This window comes from Epinephelus moara, chromosome 13 (assembly GCF_006386435.1).
Source record: "Epinephelus moara isolate mb chromosome 13, YSFRI_EMoa_1.0, whole genome shotgun sequence".
Classification (NCBI taxonomy): domain Eukaryota; kingdom Metazoa; phylum Chordata; class Actinopteri; order Perciformes; family Serranidae; genus Epinephelus; species Epinephelus moara.
In genome coordinates, this window is record NC_065518.1 from 1890135 (window position 1) to 1910444 (window position 20310).

General features: G+C 44.1%; 2 protein-coding genes across 2 annotated transcripts in view; one reads left to right on the forward strand and one right to left on the reverse strand.

Moving 5' to 3' along the window:
* Positions 1-20310, forward strand: part of plaub (plasminogen activator, urokinase b) — a 396726-nt gene that overhangs the window by 360875 nt on the left and 15541 nt on the right. The window lies entirely within an intron of this gene.
* The window catches only part of hid1b (HID1 domain containing b), a 24873-nt gene that overhangs the window by 3115 nt on the left and 1448 nt on the right, over positions 1-20310 (reverse strand). Inside the window, exons 2-17 of the mRNA XM_050059346.1 lie at positions 19033-19182; positions 16463-16633; positions 12743-12865; positions 7975-8081; positions 6488-6604; positions 5803-6034; positions 5668-5724; positions 4097-4237; positions 3795-3885; positions 3543-3694; positions 3315-3393; positions 3063-3227; positions 2760-2981; positions 782-930; positions 589-678; positions 409-500 (exon numbers count right to left, since the gene is read on the reverse strand). Coding sequence (XP_049915303.1) covers positions 409-500; positions 589-678; positions 782-930; positions 2760-2981; positions 3063-3227; positions 3315-3393; positions 3543-3694; positions 3795-3885; positions 4097-4237; positions 5668-5724; positions 5803-6034; positions 6488-6604; positions 7975-8081; positions 12743-12865; positions 16463-16633; positions 19033-19182 — 2138 coding nt within the window. The remainder of the gene's footprint in view (positions 1-408; positions 501-588; positions 679-781; positions 931-2759; positions 2982-3062; positions 3228-3314; positions 3394-3542; positions 3695-3794; positions 3886-4096; positions 4238-5667; positions 5725-5802; positions 6035-6487; positions 6605-7974; positions 8082-12742; positions 12866-16462; positions 16634-19032; positions 19183-20310) is intronic.

Below are 20310 nucleotides of genomic sequence, written 5' to 3' on the forward strand. Positions count from 1 at the left end.
GCTTCAGGACACTTGGATCACTACGGACGAGCAGTATGGAGATATTTTGTGGTTTCAATTATGTGTTTTTGGACGTTTGAATCTGGGGCGCCGTCAGCCTCCATTAGGTGGAGTTGTGTTGCTACCTCCTCTCCCCTTGGATCTCTGCAAGTGATGTGAGGACTCTAAAACTTCACCTGAGCCTCCCTCGGCATATGGGTGAGTAGATAATGGCTGAATTTACATTTTTGGGTGCACTATCCCTTTAATATGAGCAGCAAGAGCCGCGATGACCCAATAGGAGAAGCAAAGAGCGTCTCCTTCATCGAACACAACATCCAAGAAAAAAGACAACAGGAAACTGTCATCTCTGGAATAAACAGCACCATTTAACTCTTAACAAAAAGGTCATATCATTCATTTTCTTACTTGTCGATACAGATCTTCTCCACCTGAGGGACCAGGACTTGTAACAGCCGCATGATGGTTTGTAGAGGAAGCTTCGCCTTCCACGCCAACACCTGAGAACACACAGGCAGCAGATTGAACAACAGACAGGAAATAAACACATGAGGATAAAAACACACAGTAGAGAAGAGTTCTACTGACCCAGTCTGTGTTGGCGCTCCAGGCTGCTGCTGCTGCTGATGACACACTTGACAACCGACTCCTCGCTGCCTCTGACTCTGTGTGATAGACCTGACAGCAGAGTGAAAAGCGCAGGTGTCACTTTAACTGCAGACAGAACAAAATAAAACAAACAAACAAAGTGAGAGGATGAGTGATGTGAAGCCTCGTGTACCTCGGGGTCTCTCTCTGAGTTGGACTCTGTGTCGCTGGCTCCAGCTGCTGCGCTGCTGTCAGCCGTCGTCTGTTGAGAGTCTGAATGTGGCACAGCGACCATCGTACCGTCCACGCTCACCTGGGACTTCTCTGTTATCTTATCGATTCCTAAAGGAAGAAAGACGAGCGTTTTTTTAACTGCAGAGGAAACAAATCATCTTTACCTGCTGCAGACATGAGAGGCGGCTGTGTAAAGGTTTTATCTCCAGCTGTCGTCAGCTCAGACTCAGAGTCACAGCAGACACACTGGATTTCATGGAAAAAAAACAAACATCTACAGACACTTGTCACACCACTCCCACATCACAGCACACTTCTCTGCAGCTGACCTCAGACCTGAATACATTTCTTCCATGCAACACTACTGCCTCACTGCACTTCATTAGCAAAGTGAGGACATGATGTACGTTTTTTCTGGACACATATTAAGCGGGGGGTCTGATGCTCTTTCTCCTAGCGTCAAACACTTCATCTCCAGCATTCTAGTGAATTTTTATGCACCAAGTTTGCACACTGTTACCACTTACTTCACTGGAGGCATTGCTGCATCTATGAGTCGCGTTCTAGAAGCTCTGCAAACCAAAAGTCCTCTGCAACTCTATGCTAAACTGAGGCGGGACAAATGCAGGAGTTCTAAATATTGAGGGGGACGTGTCCCCTGTGTCCCCCAAAACCTGCACCTATGGCCAGTGGTGTCTGGTAGTTACGATGGACCCTTGTGCACGCTATTATGACAGGCACATATCATCTCGTCACATGATCAGAGACTTGACACTGGATAACATCAACATACACATTACCCAGCAATCAACACTGTATATCTGTATGTGACAAAATATACCAACAAAACTAAGAAATAATTCATTTGATTTCACAGTTTTAATAATTGATTTATAGCTATAGAATAAGGCTATCATTTATTATGGATGCTACTGACTATATTACAAGAAAATAAAAAATAAACTGACAGAGATGGGTTTGCCACTGGCCGCGCACATGTGAGTTGTCGACTGTGACAACTTGTGTGTCGGCTTCGTCGAGTGTACCAAGTGCAGCACGATGCTGGTATATGACAGCAAAAATACGGTGACCTCCACACTTAAGAGGCACATGACGAAGGCTTGCCATGGAAAGAAAGACGAGAGTCAGCCTTCAATGTCCACGTGCGTATCCTTACAAAAAATGTCGGGTTTAAACCAGGCTCGGACTCGTAATTACAGTTAAAGGGACGGGATGGGCTCGGACAGAACAAGCACGGGCTCAGTGTGTTTTTGGACGTTTGAATCTGGGGCGCCGTCAGCCTCCATTAGGTGGAGTTGTGTTGCTACCTCCGCTCCCCTTGGATCTCTGCAAGTGATGTGAGGACTCTAAAACTTCACCTGAGCCTCCCTCGACATATGGGTGAGTAGATAATGGCTGCATTTTCATTTTTGGGTGCACTATCCCTTTAAAATATCCTGAACATTCCTATCAGCAGTGGAGAAGTGGATCGTGCTGCAGGAGTGTTTGGTGTCTTGAACATTGTCTTTGCCTCCATTTTGAGTTGCAATTTGAATGCATCATAATTGCTGTGTCCCAAACCAACTACAGCTACTAAAGTGAGTACTGGACTCTTGACATGACTCCATGATTGCTCCATGTCTGCTTCACGTCAGTGAGTGACTTTTTGGTGAGACGTTTCAACACCATTTATACAGGTAACAATGCTGTTTTCTTAATTGCTGCAAATTCTCCCCGCCCCCAACATTTGGATTGTTTCAACAAAGTCCTTCTTCTAAATGAACTTTTAGGAGTATTTACACACACACTAATTCTGTTGGAGTTCATACTCATTTAACTGACTCTATATTTACTTAAAGTTTGCAGTAAATTAACCTTTAAACTTCTTCAACGATCATAATGAAACTTTAGGTCTATATTATAGTCTAACTCAATACCTGGAGTGGCCTCTAAACTGGCTTTCAGAGTGCCGGGTTCTGCAGATGCAGCTGGTCTGGAGCCCTCCATGGACTCCGTCTCTACAGAGTTGGTCCTGGATATCCCAGACTTCTTCTTCTTCTGCAGCGCCCTCTGAATGGACGCAGTGTCCGACGGCAGGTTGGCCAGCTGGTGGAACACGTTCCGCTTTCGGATGATGGCGTACACGAGGTTGCAGTTCCCTGTGAGGGAGATTCAGTAGCTGTCAGAGGCTGGGACTATCACGGTGTTTATGTGACTTGAGTTCATGTCTTTGTTCTCACCATCAAACTGATACTGGATGATGTTGTTGAAAACCTCCAGCAGGAAGAAGACCAGGTGGTGGTTCTGGGGGGCGGAGAAGAGGAACCAGGGGGTGGAGAAGGCCTCCAGCAGGTGGAGCAGCTTGTTGGCCGCCACCATGGACAGGCTCTTCAGATAAGGAGAGACTGTGGAGAGCACAAGGTGTCACAACTAATACTCTGCAGGTCTTACATTCAGCCACTAGGGAGCGACATTTCATGTGTAATACTCACTGTTCACTATGATTGTGAGCAGGCAGTCAAACAGAGGCTGCAGGCGCTGGTGTCCACTGGTGATGATCTTGTGGAAGATCTAAACATGACAAAGATAATATGCAGAGTGATGGCTGAGCTGTTAGAGGAGAGCAGCACTGTAAATATCAAAACATCACAACTTCACTCTTTCTTTTAGGCTTTTAAGATAAACTGTAAGATATCTTGTAACATCAGACGTCCTCTCACCACGATGAGCAGGTCAGCGTGCGTCCCCGTGAACACAGGAATGTCCATGGGGACACGCAGAGTGTACGGCTTGTTCAGACGAACGCCAAAGTTCCTCTCTCCACTCAGCAGCAGGAGGATGAACACGCCGATGTGCATGAGACCAACACGAGCTGCACACAAACAAAAAAATGGATGTTTTTGGAGATTTGCGATAACAGCCTTTGCAAGTTAATACTCATGCACAAACAGTATTTAATCCGCATGACTCACACTGATCTGCTCTGGCATCGTTCAGGCTGAAGAGGATGGGAACCAGCATGTCCAACACGTCGCTGCTCTTCAGCACGAAGAACAGGAATTTCTAAAACACACAAACAAGAGTGTTGAAGGTTTAATGTTTCAGCTCATTTTCACTCACATGAAGAAATCCATGAGCGTTTATCAGGTTCCAAACGTGGTGACTGGATGTCTGAAGTTAACTTATTCTAAAACAAAGCTGTGTCACTATAACAAGGTGTTTTTTAATTGCAGAGGCAGCTGCATCCTGTCCACTCATAGAAAACTGAGCTCACCTTGTTGAAGTCGCAGAACTTCCAGAAGAGGATCAGCAGCTCCTGGTGGAACTGGATCTTCTTGGTGGAACGAGGCAGGTAAGTCTGGATCAGAGGATTGTTCATCAGCCGTGCCAGACCTTTCAGGATGAAGCTCAAGTCCTGAGAGAGAACACACACTTTAAAGGGATAGTTCGGGTGTTTTAGAGTGAAGTTGTTTAAGTAACTTGTCCACAGTCGGTGTGTAGATGGCGGTCGGCACGCCTCCAGTTTGGAGAAGCAGACAGGAGAACGACAACAGAAGCTTAATATTGTACAGTTTTGGACGAGGGCAGCTGCTAAACACGTGTTAGCCACCTCAAAAAAATGAATATCAGTTTAAGTGAACACAATATTCAACATTAGCAACAGGAAACTGAAGCTGTTATCTACAGTGCGCTCTCCTCCGACAACCCAACTGCCAGAAACAATGAGGACATTGTACGTTTCTGCAAACTACAGATACGTTACATTTACACATCATTATGTGGAGGGTTTACTGAAACTTTATGTGTCAAAGCTGTGGTTAACGTGGTTAGGTTTAGGCAGTAAAACCACTTGGTTATGGTTCAGAAAAGATCATGTTTTGGCCTAAAAATGCACAGTTTTGGTGGCACAATCACAGAAAGAAACGCAGCCATGTTTCCGTAATAAACAACCGCTTTTTGTGGCACTATCACCCGATTGAAAACCAGCATCTGGTCACTAAAAAACACCCATGTTTGGTAGCTTAAAAGCCACAAAAAGTGCAGCAGTGATTCGTTAACAAAACAGCTAGTTTTGTTATTTGTTGGTCTCAAACAGTGGTCTGCAGCTTGGCAGGTGTCTCGCCGAGGTGTCACCCCATCCACCATCCCCTCCACCTCCACTTCCTGGTGACAAAGTCGGCTCATAGAGGACATCACTTTAGAAATGTTGATGTGATATGTATGAAACATACAATTACCAACATTTTCTTCTGCCGACTTCTTCAAAGCCAGACTCCATAGAGAAAGACAGTAATTTAAGCTGCTGAACACAGGAGCTGCTGGTCTACTGCTGCTCCGATCAGTTAGTTTGTTCATGTTATTGTGTGACTGGTGTTTTTAAGGGTGACTGTGGATACACCAAAGTCACACAATAACACAATCACACTAACTGACTGAAGCAGCAGCAGTTTAGCAGCTCCTGTGTTCAGTGAGCTAAAATCACTGTTTTTGTCAAAGGAGTCTGGTGACTATGAAGAGAGCAGTGATTCAGTCAGAAATGGCCGTCCGACAGCAAGGTAAAATGCTGAAAATATTCTAAATATGGTGTGCAATTAAACTGATATTGATATTTTTAGGTGGCTTAAATATGTTTTGCTGCTTCCCTCCATCCACAGCAGTACATTGCTGAGCTTCTGTGTCCTGTCTGCTTCTCCAAACTGGGGGTGTGCAGCCCATGATCCACTGTAGGTAACACACTGACTGAGGATAAGTGCCTCATACAACCCCACATCAAAACATCCAAACTGTCTCTTTAACAAGCATCACTGTATTCAAAGCTAAATGGTGACCTGAGTGTCACAGTACCTCCTCTCTGTGTATCCTGGAGAGATAATTCACAAACAGGTTATCAGGTGCAGCTGGCTGAAACACAGACAGGAAATTATTTTAAATTCTGAATCAGTGTTTTTATTGTAATAAAAAACTCCCACTCCCTCTCACCTCCTGCTCCTCTGCAGCTGAGGACGATGCAGAGGTGTCCAGGGCCTGGAGGGCGGCGCTGGCGGCCGACCCGGCCTCATGCTCCAGGGTGACGATAAGGATCTGTAGCGCCTGCTCCACCAGCTGCTCCCGGTGGTCTGAGAACAGCAGGTGGTTGTACGGGATGCCGTAGCCCACGGGGTCGTAGGCACACACCACGTTGAGCAGGGAGGTGAACAGAGGCAGGGCGTGTCTGGGTGAAGCAGTGAAAGACAGGTGGAGGTCAGTCAGCGCTGCATGAGTGTACGTCTGTGCTGAGTGGTCACGCATGGCGGGCTATCAGAGTTTTCCATGTGTTCAGAGGTGAAGGGCTCTTCAGAGGGGCCACAGTGTCTCACAGTGGAGGTTAATGCACAGCAGAGAGTGATTTCCACTGTCACCCTCTTTTTTACAGTTTCAGGTCAAGCTTTTAATCAAAATCTTTATTCTTTGGGGGTAATATTTATATACACAGTTAATATTCTTCTATAAAACGATGCTATAAACATCAGTCAAGACAATAAGCTCAGTCCTTTCTGTAGCAAAGATTAAAATACAATTTTTTTTTCATAAAGTCAGGAAACAGTAAAGAAGATTTAAGGATCCGTGTGTTGCCAATAATCTAAACTCCTGTGCACATCTGTGAGTGAGTGAGTGTGTGTGTTACCTGTTTTCTGTGGAGCAGAAGAAGGACACCCAGGGGTTGAGATAACCGCTGTCAGAGGACGGAGGAAGGTACATGGCCTCAGAGAAACAGGTGAGGAGCAACTTCAGCAGCTCCGTCCTGAACAAACAGGAACACAGGATGGATCAGTGTTACTGAACGTCACACAGTCTCTACTGCAGCCTGACTGATATGTGTCAAAGATACGACCTGAATGAGACATTTTATGACTGACTGACAGAATGACACATTGACAGTTCCCGTGATTATGTACAGCATACCATACCATGACTTAGTCATACCAAACATTAGAAACAACACCAACACCAACACCAACATTGGTCCACAGGGGGAGCCACAGCGATCGGTCACATTTTCGCCATTTTGAAGCATGTTTCTGTTGTTATAGCGCCACCCAGTTGCCAATTAGAGTTAAATTTCTCCAGTCACCTTGAGGCGTCCTGTTCTACATATCTACCAAGTTTAGTAAAAATCGATATGGCGGTTAGGCCTAGATAAGAAATTAGCTCTCTAGCGCCCCCATTTTGTTTGATGGGGTCAATAATGGAGGGGTCCCCTCAGATTATGTGTGGTCATATGCCTACAAAGTTGCGTGGTGATGGGTGAAACCCTTGAGATGTTATACACCTTTATGTGATGAGCCACGCCCTCCGCAATATTCATTGCCTTATAGAAGCTCAGTTTTAGTAAGTTTTCCAACTTTTGCCAAGAGGGAACTTTAGATATTGGTCCCTAGATTATGTTCACCCAGTTTCATGCAGATCGCTCAAACTTCCTAGGAAGAGATCCATTTGAAGTGTTTTTCAAAAAATTCAAAATGGCGGAAAATCTATATAAGCGGAAGTTATGGGTTCTTGAGGCAAATGTGTTCCTCATGAGGAGAGGCATCTCTGTGCAAAGTTTCATGTCTCTACGACATACGGGGCATGAGATATGCCCATTCAAAGTTTGACATTTCAATGGGTTGCTATAGCGCCCCCCTTTGGCCAATTGATGTAATATTGCTTCATTGGCATCCTCCCATGACCCTCTACCACTGTGCGTGTGTCGTGCCACCTACAAACAAGACGACATCAGACTTTGCAGAATGATCAGAGTCGATATGTGTTCATGTCCTCTTGCAAACAGGCCACAACTACAAATATTTTGTGACCAGTTATTGGAAAAAGAACACAATAAATTATTTTTGGGCCTTTCTAGTTATGTTAGATATGAAAAAAACAGGTTAAAAATGCACACAAATTTTCAAAAAATGTAAAATATTGATCTGTTTAGGCAGAAAATGGTGCGTACACATGATCCAAATGATAAAGCAGCAACACAGTGACTCCATCAGATCGGCACATGCATCACAAACTAATCATGTATTCTGTCCTGATCCCCGTCCTCTCTACCAGGTTTCATCGAAAGTGACATTTACAAGATAACTCACACACATGCCACAGTCACTGATTGGCTGTCTGTCCCACCTGTTGATGTCGTGGACGTAGTTTGGAGGAGGGGACTGAGCGAAGCCGACACCAGCCTCCCAGATGTACTCACAGCTGTCTATGGATCGGATGTCCTCGGCTGTGTCCTGCAGTGCAGACGGGAACAATGGCAAACCAGTGTCAGTGTTACAAATGCATCAAAATCTATTCATGATTTTCTGACATTCTTCAGACTACACAAAACAAAATACACTTTCCGAATAAGACTTTCTGTATGTCAAGGTGAAGTTCTTCCTGTTACAAGTAAAGAAAGTGAAGGAAGTGGCTTCTAAGGCACCTGATGCATCTCCAACAAGGACAAAACTGTAGCTGTCACAACTGACAGAGCAGTGGGACGCTGTTCACACCTACTTCCACCATGTGATTCAACAAGCTGACAATATCTGCATGTGACACCTCGGCACTGATAACTGCAGTGTCATGAACAGATCTGATGAGGTGCTGCCATTGTTCTTCATAAGTAAACTGACAGTGAAAGGCACCATGCCATGCCACACACAAGTTTACACAGGGAGCACTGATCCGGTGATTTGGGCCTGTGACTCTCTGAAAAGCTGCGTCTAACTGAGCCTTTAACACAGACACATTGTGACCAGGCCCTTACTGGTGAAGTGAAACCTCAGCTCTCTAACGTTTCTGTGCGTACATGTTTCCCAGGTCACAGAGGCAGGTGGGAACAAACGACAGCTGCTGGTCATTTTCCACCTTCATCACTCACGCGCTCCGCTGAGCTGAACACCTCCTCGGGGCGGCTGTGAGTGGGAGGTGTGAGGAGTGGTCTGATCATGGAGAGGTCACGACCTGCAGGGCAGCCACCCTCCTGTCACCTCCCATGCTCTGCAGCACCACAGATGTTTGCTCAGCTCGATTAAGAAGTGTCCAGCCCTGTTCCTCTCAGCCCAGTTGACAAACATGGTCACTCCTCCGTCTCGCTGCCTCATGTGGAGTAACTCATTAACTCGAGCTACTGCCTGAGAAGGTTGTGTGAAGGAGATAACAGCGCTAACTGGTACAGCCGCAGGGCTGAGTAACAGGGACCTGCCTCTCTTAGATTATTGACACTGTTGTAGCTTCGGGGCCAAAACTGAGTCAACAAGGAAGCTGGTTTTCTTCTCATGTGGAAAAAGACTTGCTCAAAATGTTGGAGAAAACTTATTTACTAGTTAGATGAGAAGACTGATATCAATCTCATGTCTGTGCGTTAAAGGGGGCCTGTTATGCTTTTCCATATGTTGTGCGCTAGCATTACAATGAAGGTTGTTCTTACTAAACGTGGCCACTTTCAAATAAAAACGTATGTAAAGTAAATACAGCATGAGGTCGTGGTGTGCTAGATTTCTTTATGTGATCATCTGCTCCTGGCACGCTGCTGCAAGTGTTCACATTACATAGCATACACTGCTACATGAAGCTACATGCTAACGTCGGGGGAATATGTAACCTTGGTGGCTGATCTTGTAAATTTCTCCTGATTCTTGATCATATTCCTGTTGGAACATGTCTGGTCATGTTTAGAAGCTTTTATTGGTAATTTTTCACGATAGAATTCTCCGTTACTGTTATCTTCCGCTGCAAGTTCACTGCTAACGTACATTTAGCTACATGCTAACATCAGGGGGAATATTTATTTTAGTTCACATTGTAAATTTCTCCCAATTTCAGATAATATTCCTGCTGGAACATGTCTGATTGTGTTCAGGTTTTTTGTGATTTTTCATGGTAAAAGTGCAGCTGTTCTCCGTTACAGGTATTCCCGGCTGAAAGTTCACTGCTAATGTACATTTAGCTACTTGCTAACGTCAGGGGAATACGTATGGTTGCTGACGTTCTAAATTTCTCCAGATTTTCAGTCATATCCCTGCTGGAACATGTTTGATTGTGCTTAGAGGCTTTTACTGGTGATTGTTCACGCTAGAAAGTGCAGCTGTTCTTTGTTACAGTTTTTCCCAGTTGCATGTTCACTGCTAATGTACATTTTGCTACATGCTAACGTCAGGGGGAATATTTATTTTAGTTCACGTTGTAAATTTCTCCTGATTCTTGATCATATTCCTGCTGGTAACATTACATGTCTGGTTGTGTTTAGAAGCTTTTATTGGTAATTTTTCACGATTGAAAGTTCAACTGTTCTCCGTTACAAGTATTCCAGGCTGAAAGTTCACTGCTAACGTACATTTAGCTATATGCTAACGTCAGGGGAAATATTAATTTTAGTTCACATTATAAATTTCTCCCAATTTCAGATCATATTCCTGTTGGAACATGTCTGGTTGTGTTTAGAAGCTTTTATTGGTAATTTTTCATGATTGAAAGTTCAGCTGTTCTCCGTTACAAGTATTACCGGCTGAAAGTTCACTGCTAATGTACATTTCGCTACATGCTAACGTCAGGGGGAATATTAATTTTAGTTTACATTATAAATTTCTCCTGATTCTTGATCATATTCCTGCTGGAACATGTCTGGTTGTGTTCAGGTTTTTTGTGATTTTTCATGGTAGAAAGTGCAGCTATTCTCCGTTACAGGTATTCCCGGCTGAATGTTCACTGCTAATGTACATTTCGCTACATGCTAACGTCAGAAACATGGACACTGAGACGAGGAAACCAGAGCTGTGTTCAAAATCGCTCCCTATCACGGATATAGTGCACTATATAGTGTGCTCGCCATTTTGTAGTGTTGTTCGAATTCTCCGCGGTTAATTTCATTCACTATATAGTGGACTATAAAATACCCACAATGCACAGCAAATGTGAGTGAACAAACGATGTACCCTACATTTTACTCCCTTATACCACAACGCAATGCGGTCGTCTTTTGCCAGAAGAGAAGAAGAAGAAAAAATTTCAGTTAGTGTCCGAAATCTCGTTCAGTCGTTCCCCATGTAGTGCACTATATAGTTTAGTTTAGTTTATTAGTTTAGTTGACAGGGACCATGTACAGAACAGGTTCTATACCAGAGTTAGCTAAATAGCTAATTTGCATCTGTGGTCCCTGGGCAGGAAGTGTTTTAGTAAACACGAAATAGGGAATAGGGAATAGTGAGTGAGTGAGTGAGTGAGTGGACGGTTTCGAACACAGCTCAGGAGTGCTGAGATGCTAACTCACTTGCAGGTTTTAGGACTCATTCCGGCAGCACTCTTTTCGCTGCCTGCAAGTTCACTGCTAACGTACATGTAGCTACATGCTAACTTTAAGGAAGCGATCACACCAGTAAAACCATTGTTTTCCTATGATACGCCGTGTCTGACCGGCGTTCAAGCGTCTTTTTAGACACACGTTTTTGTAGATGACTTCTTTTTAGACGCGCGTAGACGCTGAAAAGTTAAAATATTTTCAAATTTTTGAGTGTCAGACGCCAGTAGCACCATTCGTCACTGTCGTCATTGGCCCAGGCAGCCAATCAAATCCTCCTTCCTGTTTTGTTGTGGCAGTTACGGCAGTTTACAGCAGTTACGAGCGACACACAACACAATGCAATCCGAAGACAAGAAATTTATCCTGACAATATTTGATTTTTAAGGATTATACAACACACGCACACCTCAGTACTCGAACAAACACAGGAGGGGACACGCATGAAGCTGTGCGAGCAGCGCAACGAATTTGTCTGGCGAGTACAATGTAATTGACGATGACGATATCGTCGTAGCAGCTAGTTAACTTTCAGACAGTGGGATATGTGAGAGGGCTGGTGACCTTATTTCGTAGTTCACAGTTTTTGTGCTGCATTTTTATGTATGAAAAGTGCTATAAACAAAGTTGGATTTGATTTGATAGCTCGTGATAGTTTCATGTAAGCTAGTACGGTCTCTACTGTCTTTGAGGGAAACACTATATTCAAGGGGAGACATAGGGAGATGACAGGAGGTGTGTGTGTGTGTGTGTGTGTTTTGCGCATGCACCCCCGCTCCACAGGTGCTCCTTGCTGTTTTTTTTTTTATCTAGCGCGCATTGAATAAGCGCTTCCAGCGTTTCAAGCATCTTTGAAGCGTCCGCGTCTCTAGCGTCTCATTTCTGTGTGATCGCCCCCTAAGAGAACATGCAATCTTGGTTGCCAGTGTTGTTAAGTTATTCTCTCAGATATTGGATCAGATTCCTGCTGGAACATGTCCACTTGTGTTTAACACCGAGATACATGAGGCCTGCAAACACTGACCAATCAGAAGAGACTGAGATTTTTGGGGGGAGGGGCTTAAATAGACAGGTGCCAAAATGGAGTGTCTCAGACAGAGAGTAAACACAGGTGTTTCAACACAAACAGTATGAGGACAATACAGTGTTTTTATAACATTAAAGCATGTACACAAATCCAAAAGATGAGCATGAACCCGAAAAATGAGCAGAACAGGTCCCCTTAAGTACAAAGAAGCTGGAGTCATAATACTCCTGCTAACATGTCTAAAATTGTAGAATTTACAGAAAATATTGGACATAGCCCGGCTAGCAGTTTCCCCCTGCTTTCAATCTTGTTGCTAAGCTAGGCTAACAAGACTCCAGCGCTGTACTTAACTCACAGACACGATACTGATGTCCATCTTCTCATTTCACTCTTGTTAAAAAAGGCAAATGTCACAAAATGTTGAACTACTCCTTTAACTCTGGTTCTGCTGCAGAAATGTCTGAACCTGAGGCAAAGCTCATAGGTTAGTCTCCTTAATTAGACGCTGAATATTGGCAGGTGTTTGCCTCCAGCTGCACTGTGGGATAATCAGGCCACACATGAACCTCAGTACAATGTAGACTCACCGTGCTGCTCTTCTTGTGGCTCTGAGCGGTGAAATCTGGACAGAACAGGAGGTCGGCGATGGCGAGCAGCAGCGACTCAGCCAGCGGCCGTGCTTCATCCTCATCACCATCTTCGTCCAAACGCTGGAGGATAAAGACAAGTGAGGAGACGTCACGTTCATCTGACATTGTAGACTCAATATATTAGTGCCACAAATAACACCCCCATTTGTGTTCACATTAAACACAAGATTGTTTTTAGTTTTTAAAGTTATGTCTTTGATTTTTCTAAAAGACCCTCTGAAGAGTCGGATGTTGTTTTTCTTGTACAAAAATCAGCACTAGCATCATCACAGTTAACCATTGACTGTAAATGCAACATGCTAACCAAGCTAGCAGCTAGCATTAGAGCTAACTCCACCCTCTTGTCCATATTGTCACTACTGGCTCCAAAAATCCAAGATGGCGATGGCCGAAATGCCATTTGAGGCAAATTTGAGGCTACAAACCAGCTGATGACATCATGGTACATCCATTATTTTATACAGTCAATGCTACAGACTCAGAAATAAACACATGTAGCATCTTCACTGTGTTACTGGATGTTAGTGTTCACACTCTGTACGGCTGTATTGGCCATTATGAGTAGTTGAGTTCATACAGTACAAATCAAAATGTCGTGTTTCACTCGTTTCTTTTCTTCCCTTCAGAACCACAGACTGAATTCATCCGACCACAAACAGCCCATCAGTCTGTTCCAACTGCTGCAGCTCTGCGTTTGACTCCAGTCCCACACTTTAATTAAGGGACATTCAATCCCTCCTTAATTCAACCGCTGGCCAGGAGGAGGGGGAGGTACAATATGGGCAGTGTTTGTACGGCGGGTCCCCTGCCGACCAGGTAACCAGAGAACCAGCAGCCGTCAGGAGCTGGAGGGGGGAGGGGGGTTGGTTTCGGACAGTGACCTCGACAACAGCAACAGTCTCATCTTACAGTCCAGATTCTGCTCTGAGAGTCACCATCACTTCTAACCGCTGTGGATTATTATACGTGCTAATCTCAAAGGGCCTGAAATCCTCTGATGTCTGCAGAGCTGAGAGGCTGCTGACAGATTAAACTCTACGAGACAGGACTCCTCTGTCTGCTGTTTAATGGCCCTGCAGGTCGTCTCAGTGTCCATACATTCACCTCTGATCTCTCATGATTTCCTTCAAACAATTGTATTTATTTTAAAATAAACCAATAAATATAATTAAAGATGCAAAATAAAGCCTTTTTTTAAGGATCAGTTGAGCCACATCACAAGTTTTAAGTAATGAGGCCTCCACTGCTGAGGTTTCTGCAAATTAAAATTTAAAGCTGTGCTTACACTAAATGGTGCCTTTAATTTTTGGTGATTAAAGCATTGAAACATCCCAATAACAACAACAGAAGCTCACTAAGTGGAGCGTAGATCTCTGCCAGACGGCTGCCCGAGTCGATTGTGGCCATACTAGACAATTCTTGTAATTCCAGCAGACGTGCCGCACTGCGTTTTAGATCCATCCCAGATGCTAACAAAATGCACCTTATCTAATTGACAGCCCTTCACCTCCCTCGTACAGTCAAGATGGCGGTGAAGATAACAAAAACATCCCTCAGATTATGCCTAACTTTAGTAAATCCTAACATATCAGGTATGGATTTAATCTGCAGATGCTCCTTTTCTAAACTTTTCTATGGATGTCAGACTTTGAGTCTGGACGACTTCCAAAATGTGTCCTGTAACAGTAAGGCGTGTTCTTTTGAGCCGTCCCACTGGCCAGTTAAGAGGGGTGAGGAGTCTGCAGTCAATGACGACATAAAACAGTCAATAAAAAGACAGAGGCTAATAAAGAGGCTCTTGAGCATACAGTTATAAATGTGCACACAAAATATTAGGCTGTTTGGTCCAGTAGTTTAGACAGATGGATACACACACTCATATACTCATACACGACCAAACACCTGGCAGAAATAAAAACGCCTCTTTACAGAAATAATATCCCCGTTAAAATATAAATTTCAGACTTTACTTTGAAAATAACAGTTTGACAAAAACAGACTACAACTCAAGGATCACTTACTGGCTTTTTTAAAAACTTTTAATCACATCTCAGAGTCAGGAGATGGGATTGAAAGTTCTGGAAAAAGGGTCAGTGGACACTGAGTTGTGATTTTTTTTAATATGATCTTAAATATCTCAACACCTGTTAGGAGGATTAGGGTGATGATTTTGTACAGAAATTCATGTTCCCCTGAGGATAGATCCTACCAACATAGATGATCCTCTGACTTTTCCTCTAGCGCCACCAGCAGGTCATTTTTTCTGTCTCTATAGCTCCTTTTACACTGCCAGATTTTCCGCGAATGTTGGGCCATTTTGCCGGCAAGCTGCGAGCGTTTAGACACACAGAGCTGGACTGGCGAGTTGATCCGACGTGCCCAATTTTCCGCCTCGTAGGGTAGACATATTGGTGGAACCCTTTTAGTTTAAACAGACCGAGGCGGCCTTCTGCAACGGGAGGGGCTGTTGATGACTTGTGGGAGGAGCTGTTGATGACGCCGCACGTGCGAGCCACTGGCGGTGGATAAACAGGAAACAGCTGATAGCAGGAATTAGCGAGCAGCTAGTAGCAAGAGGGAAACACAAACCTGACAGACACTGTAAAGATGAGCAACTGGGGAGACAAGGAATTGCGCGCCCTCCTTGTCCTCGCAAACGAAGAGGCCATTAACCGTCAGATGACGGGGACGGTGAAGAACGGGCCGACTTACGAGAGAATCGCCGAAGGACTGACCAGCCGCGGCTTCCCTCCCACGTCACTGTTTACGTCACACGCTGAGCTACACGTTTTGTTACTTGCTCACGCCCCCCATTGCCCCGAAAAAGGCGCATTCTGTATAAACAAAATAAGGTAGGCGGCATTTTGCTGCACTCCCCGATTTTGTTTTTATACTGCCAATGCTGAAAAAAGACTGATTGGGCTTTCCTGCAACAACTCCTGTTTAAAAAGGGCTTGTGTGTCAGCCCTGTCCAGGGTGAACCCTGCCTCTCACCCATGTCAGCTGAGATAGGCTCCACCCCCTGGCTACTTTATTTTTTAATACCTTTGGGGAACAAAATCATGTCTTGTTTTTGTCTGTGTGTTATTTGGGTGAACTGGTTCTTCAAATGGGGAAAAAATACAGGATTTTCTTTTCTGTCTTTGTTTTGCTGGAGGCTGTGTTGACACAGTCATCAACCACTTTGTTTTCACATTAAACTTCAAATAGCTCCGCCTGTAACTGTCAGTGAACGACTTCCTGTCAATTAAATAATTCAAACAGTAATTTAGAAAATGAGACATGAGAAGAAAGAGACAGCCTCGGGCCTTACAGTAAAATACCACTAATATGACACACACACACACACACACACACACACACACACACACACACACACACACGGAGGCTGTTTTGTAATTTAACTTGCATTAAAACACTCCCTCCCTATCACAGCCCACTCACAGGACTGAACAGCATCAGGAACTCTTTAGTGTGAACTCATTAACGATCCACTGACACAGTTTACAGCCTCAAGACTTCACAGAGCTGCAGCTTCACACTCCTCATGTTCTCTGATCTGATCATGGCGTCAAACAGGAAACCAGAGTGCAAAGCTACATAAGAGTGTTTCTCTCTCCTTTACTTCCTGTAACAGATTTAGTGTCGGAGTCGTACCCCTGCTCTGCCGGCTCCTGGCACGGTGGACCAGAAGAAGCCTCTCCAGTCGGCGTCCTCAAAGATGTAGGGCAGGATGCGGGTGAGCAGGCGGGTGCAGTTCAGGACGATCTGACGCTCTTTCTCTGAGGGGCAGCCGGAGTCTGCACCCTGGACCAACCTCTCCACCGCCTGGCGGGAAAACATGAGGAAGACTTTAAGACTTTAATGCTTTGAATTCATGATTTTAAGTCCACAGATTTATTTTATTGTTCAATAAGATTCCATTTTCAACCTTTATATCCTCTCTGTCCTGCACCACCAACCTTAAAGGGGACCTTCAGCATTTTTCAGCCTGTGTTTTTCCATGTCCTTGTGTTTCAGTGACTGATGGAGACGGTTTTTGAAACTGGTCTAGTATTGTAGAGAGCGCTGCACTCAGTAGCTGCCAAACAGGCTGCAATGTAACCACCCAGGGGATGTTTGCACCGTCAATTCATGTCCATTAAAAGTGTTTGTTTTTGTCACTGACAGGCTCAGATTGTTCTTCAAAGTGCCTGACAACATTATGGAAAGGATCTAGTGATGGGCAAAGCAGTTCTTTAGACGTTACTGAATCACTAGAATCAGTTCATTAAAAAGATTCGTTCAAAAGATTCGTTCACTGAATCGTTCAGTGCTTGGTGGGAGGAGCCATGACTGTGTACTGCATAGTTCGGACTCACTGAACTGATACACAGCTGAGCTGTTGCCCTGCACTGGAGAGTCTCATTACTGGCCAGCCTAACGTTTTAAGTTTGTTTATCTGGAAACTAAGTCTGTTAAAACAATGGGGAGGTGTGTGATTGTGTTCATGTGGCTTGACTCCTGGCTACATTAGCCGTTAGCTTGGAGAAAACGGTCCCTATGAGAGTGTATCGCTGAGAAGAAATGATTTGAATCACTCAGGGATCGGGGTTACGCCGTTCACTGAGTGATTCGTCATGCGGTAGGCAGTCCCTCCCTGCACCCTGGCTGCCTCGTGACTTGCGAATGATTCATCGTTCGCACGGACCGAATCTGCAGTTCCACTCCCGGCCTGTATGCTCGCTGCTGAGCTCAACTGAACTGAGAAATGAACAAATCAGTTCTGGAAGTGATTCAGTTCAGTACGTTCACTCAACAGATTCATTCTTTTGAATGATTCGTTCGCGAATGACACAACACTAAAAGGATCCCCACAGAGATAGACCTTTTTGTCAAAGAGTACGGTTCTTCTTGTTTGACCAGAAACAGCCCTGGAATTGTCTTTGTCAAACCCACCAGACTCCATTTAAATAAACAGTAATTTCAGTGTGTATAGAGGCAGCATGTTCTCACATCTAACACGGTGGATTTAGGGTTTATTTCAACAAACCAGAGTTGGTGATTGTTGGAACAGTGGAAACAGAAATCAAGACATTTTTTAAAGAGTTTTAATTTGTTTCTGTAGACTTTAAATGAAGTCTATTGACAATGATAAAATGACTGTTTATTTAAATGGAGTCTGGCAGGTTTGGGGGTTGTGATTTTGGGGCAGTTTCTGATTAAACAAAACGTCTATCTCTGTAGGGATCCTTTCCATTAATGTTGTCAGACACTTAAAATAACAATCTGAGCCTGTCAGTGGCAAAAACGAACCGTTTCAGTGGATATAAATTTGTGAGTGTTTATATTGCAGCCTGTGTCGCTGCTCTCTCTCAATACTGGACCAATTTCAGAATTTGTTCCCTTTGGTCACTCAGACACAAGAACATGGGACAATACTTTATTTCCCTTTAAGCAGTTTTCCAACACATAATGTCCTGTAGAAATAATGAAATGTATCTCTGAGACTCGGTGGTGATGATACATATCTGAGGAAATCCAGTGTGTTCAGGGAGCATGATGAGTCTCTGAGGAAGCTGAGGTGTCTTAAGCAATGAAGAAAGATGATATTTGTTTGCTTAGTTTTGGTTTTCACCGACAGATAAAACAGGGATCCTCGCTGAGCCACTGGTGAGTCAGTCATTACAACTCATGCTGCTCAGACACACAGTTTGTCTTAAACTCTAGTTGTGTTTCCTTTGAGAAGTTTCTTTAAGTTTGTAAAGATATTAAATATAACAGGCTGGATTTTGGGAAATGCGTTTAAAATGAGACACAAGACATTTACATTATATGTCTTCAATATAAGTAGAAATGTCCATTTACCTTGTTCTGTTATTTCCACCTGCCATGTGTTTCTATTTATGTTGACTCACCTATGAAACCAGTGTTTAGACTGATGAAGAAATGTCTTAAACATTTCGTGATGTTTGATGACACTCAGTGAGCACCTGCTCAGGTATTCAAGATGGCTTTATAGCGACTATAAATCTGTTGTTTCAAGAACTGTGTGACCTCACGTCTCACTGTCTCTTCTGTTGAACATTTCAGGTCTACAAAAATCTCATCTGCTTCACTCAAATGACCTTTGACCTTTCCAAACACTGATGAGTGTAACGTTTAAAGTGTGGGAACAACAAACAGCAGCATTCCTCTGACTCTGACTGTATCCAGGACCAACACCCGTCCTCATAGACGCAGCTTACCTTGTAGCAGAGGGTTGCCAGGTTGGATGGAGACTCCTCTCTGACGGCTCTGATCTCAGCCGCTGGCACCAGAGCGAAGACATCCTGGACGGTTGTGGAGGTGTCGGCCCAGAACTGATCCCAGAAGGCGTCGTCTGTGGCTTCTACAGGCTGCAGGAGAGGACACACAGTACGTATGTATGTGTTTAACACGACCTCAGACGACAGCAGCCACATCAGTGTGTCACTGAGCTCCACATGAGCACAGCAGCTGTCATTCTGCAGCTATTATTAAATATATAATCTATAACACAGCTGCTAAATAAAGATAAAACTTTAATTTGAATTATTACCCTCTAAATATTAGCTTTTCTCTCACATTATGTTGTGTTCACGCCTTGGCACATTCACTCAGGTGCTGTATTTAAATATAATTTTCAGCTACTTGTACTATTATTTACATTTTATGTTACGTGTAATGTGAAATTTCTTCATTTAGTGTTTTTTACTGGTATAAATCACTTGGTCCATCTGTTTTGGAGAAGAGGAGACCTCTGTGGATCATTCGGCTGCAGGTAAAAAACTCCTGAACGTCTGGAGAAAGAAGGTGAGCTCACATTAGCAGGTGCTGATCCAGTCTCTCTAGTGCCAAACAGCGTCTGAGAAACACTATTTCTTAACATGAAACTGTTTTATTCAGTGTTTGTACCGGTTTAAATCACCTGGTCTGTTTGTTTTGGAGACGAAGAGACCTCTGCGGATCATTTTAGCTCATGGTAAAAACCATAATTACTGGTTTTAAAGGGATAGTGCACCCAGAACTGAAAATGCAGCCATTATCTACTCACCCATATGCCGAGGGAGGCTCAGGTGAAGTTTTAGAGTCCTCACATCACTTGCAGAGATCCAAGGGGAGAGGAGGTAGCAACACAACTCCACCTAATGGAGGCTGACGGCGCCCCAGATTCAAACGTCCAAAAACACATAATTGAAACCACAAAATATCTCCATACTGCTCTTGCTTGCGCGAGACCAGCGACAGCATGTGAACACACATGAAGGCGGTGCCCATGTCTCACGGTCTCGCGCAAGCGCGCACACGTGAGCACGGTGCCCAGAGAGGCAGTCAGAGCTGCAGGCTACAATGTAGACTCACAAGTCAGTCTTTAGACGCTTTGCTTAACTAAAGACTGATGTCTTTCTCCCTGATTTTGTGTTTAGATGGGCGGATACAATTTCAGAGTTTAAAAAAACTCCCTACGTTGCAGAACCAATAGTAAATCTGCAGGGCGGTCCTTC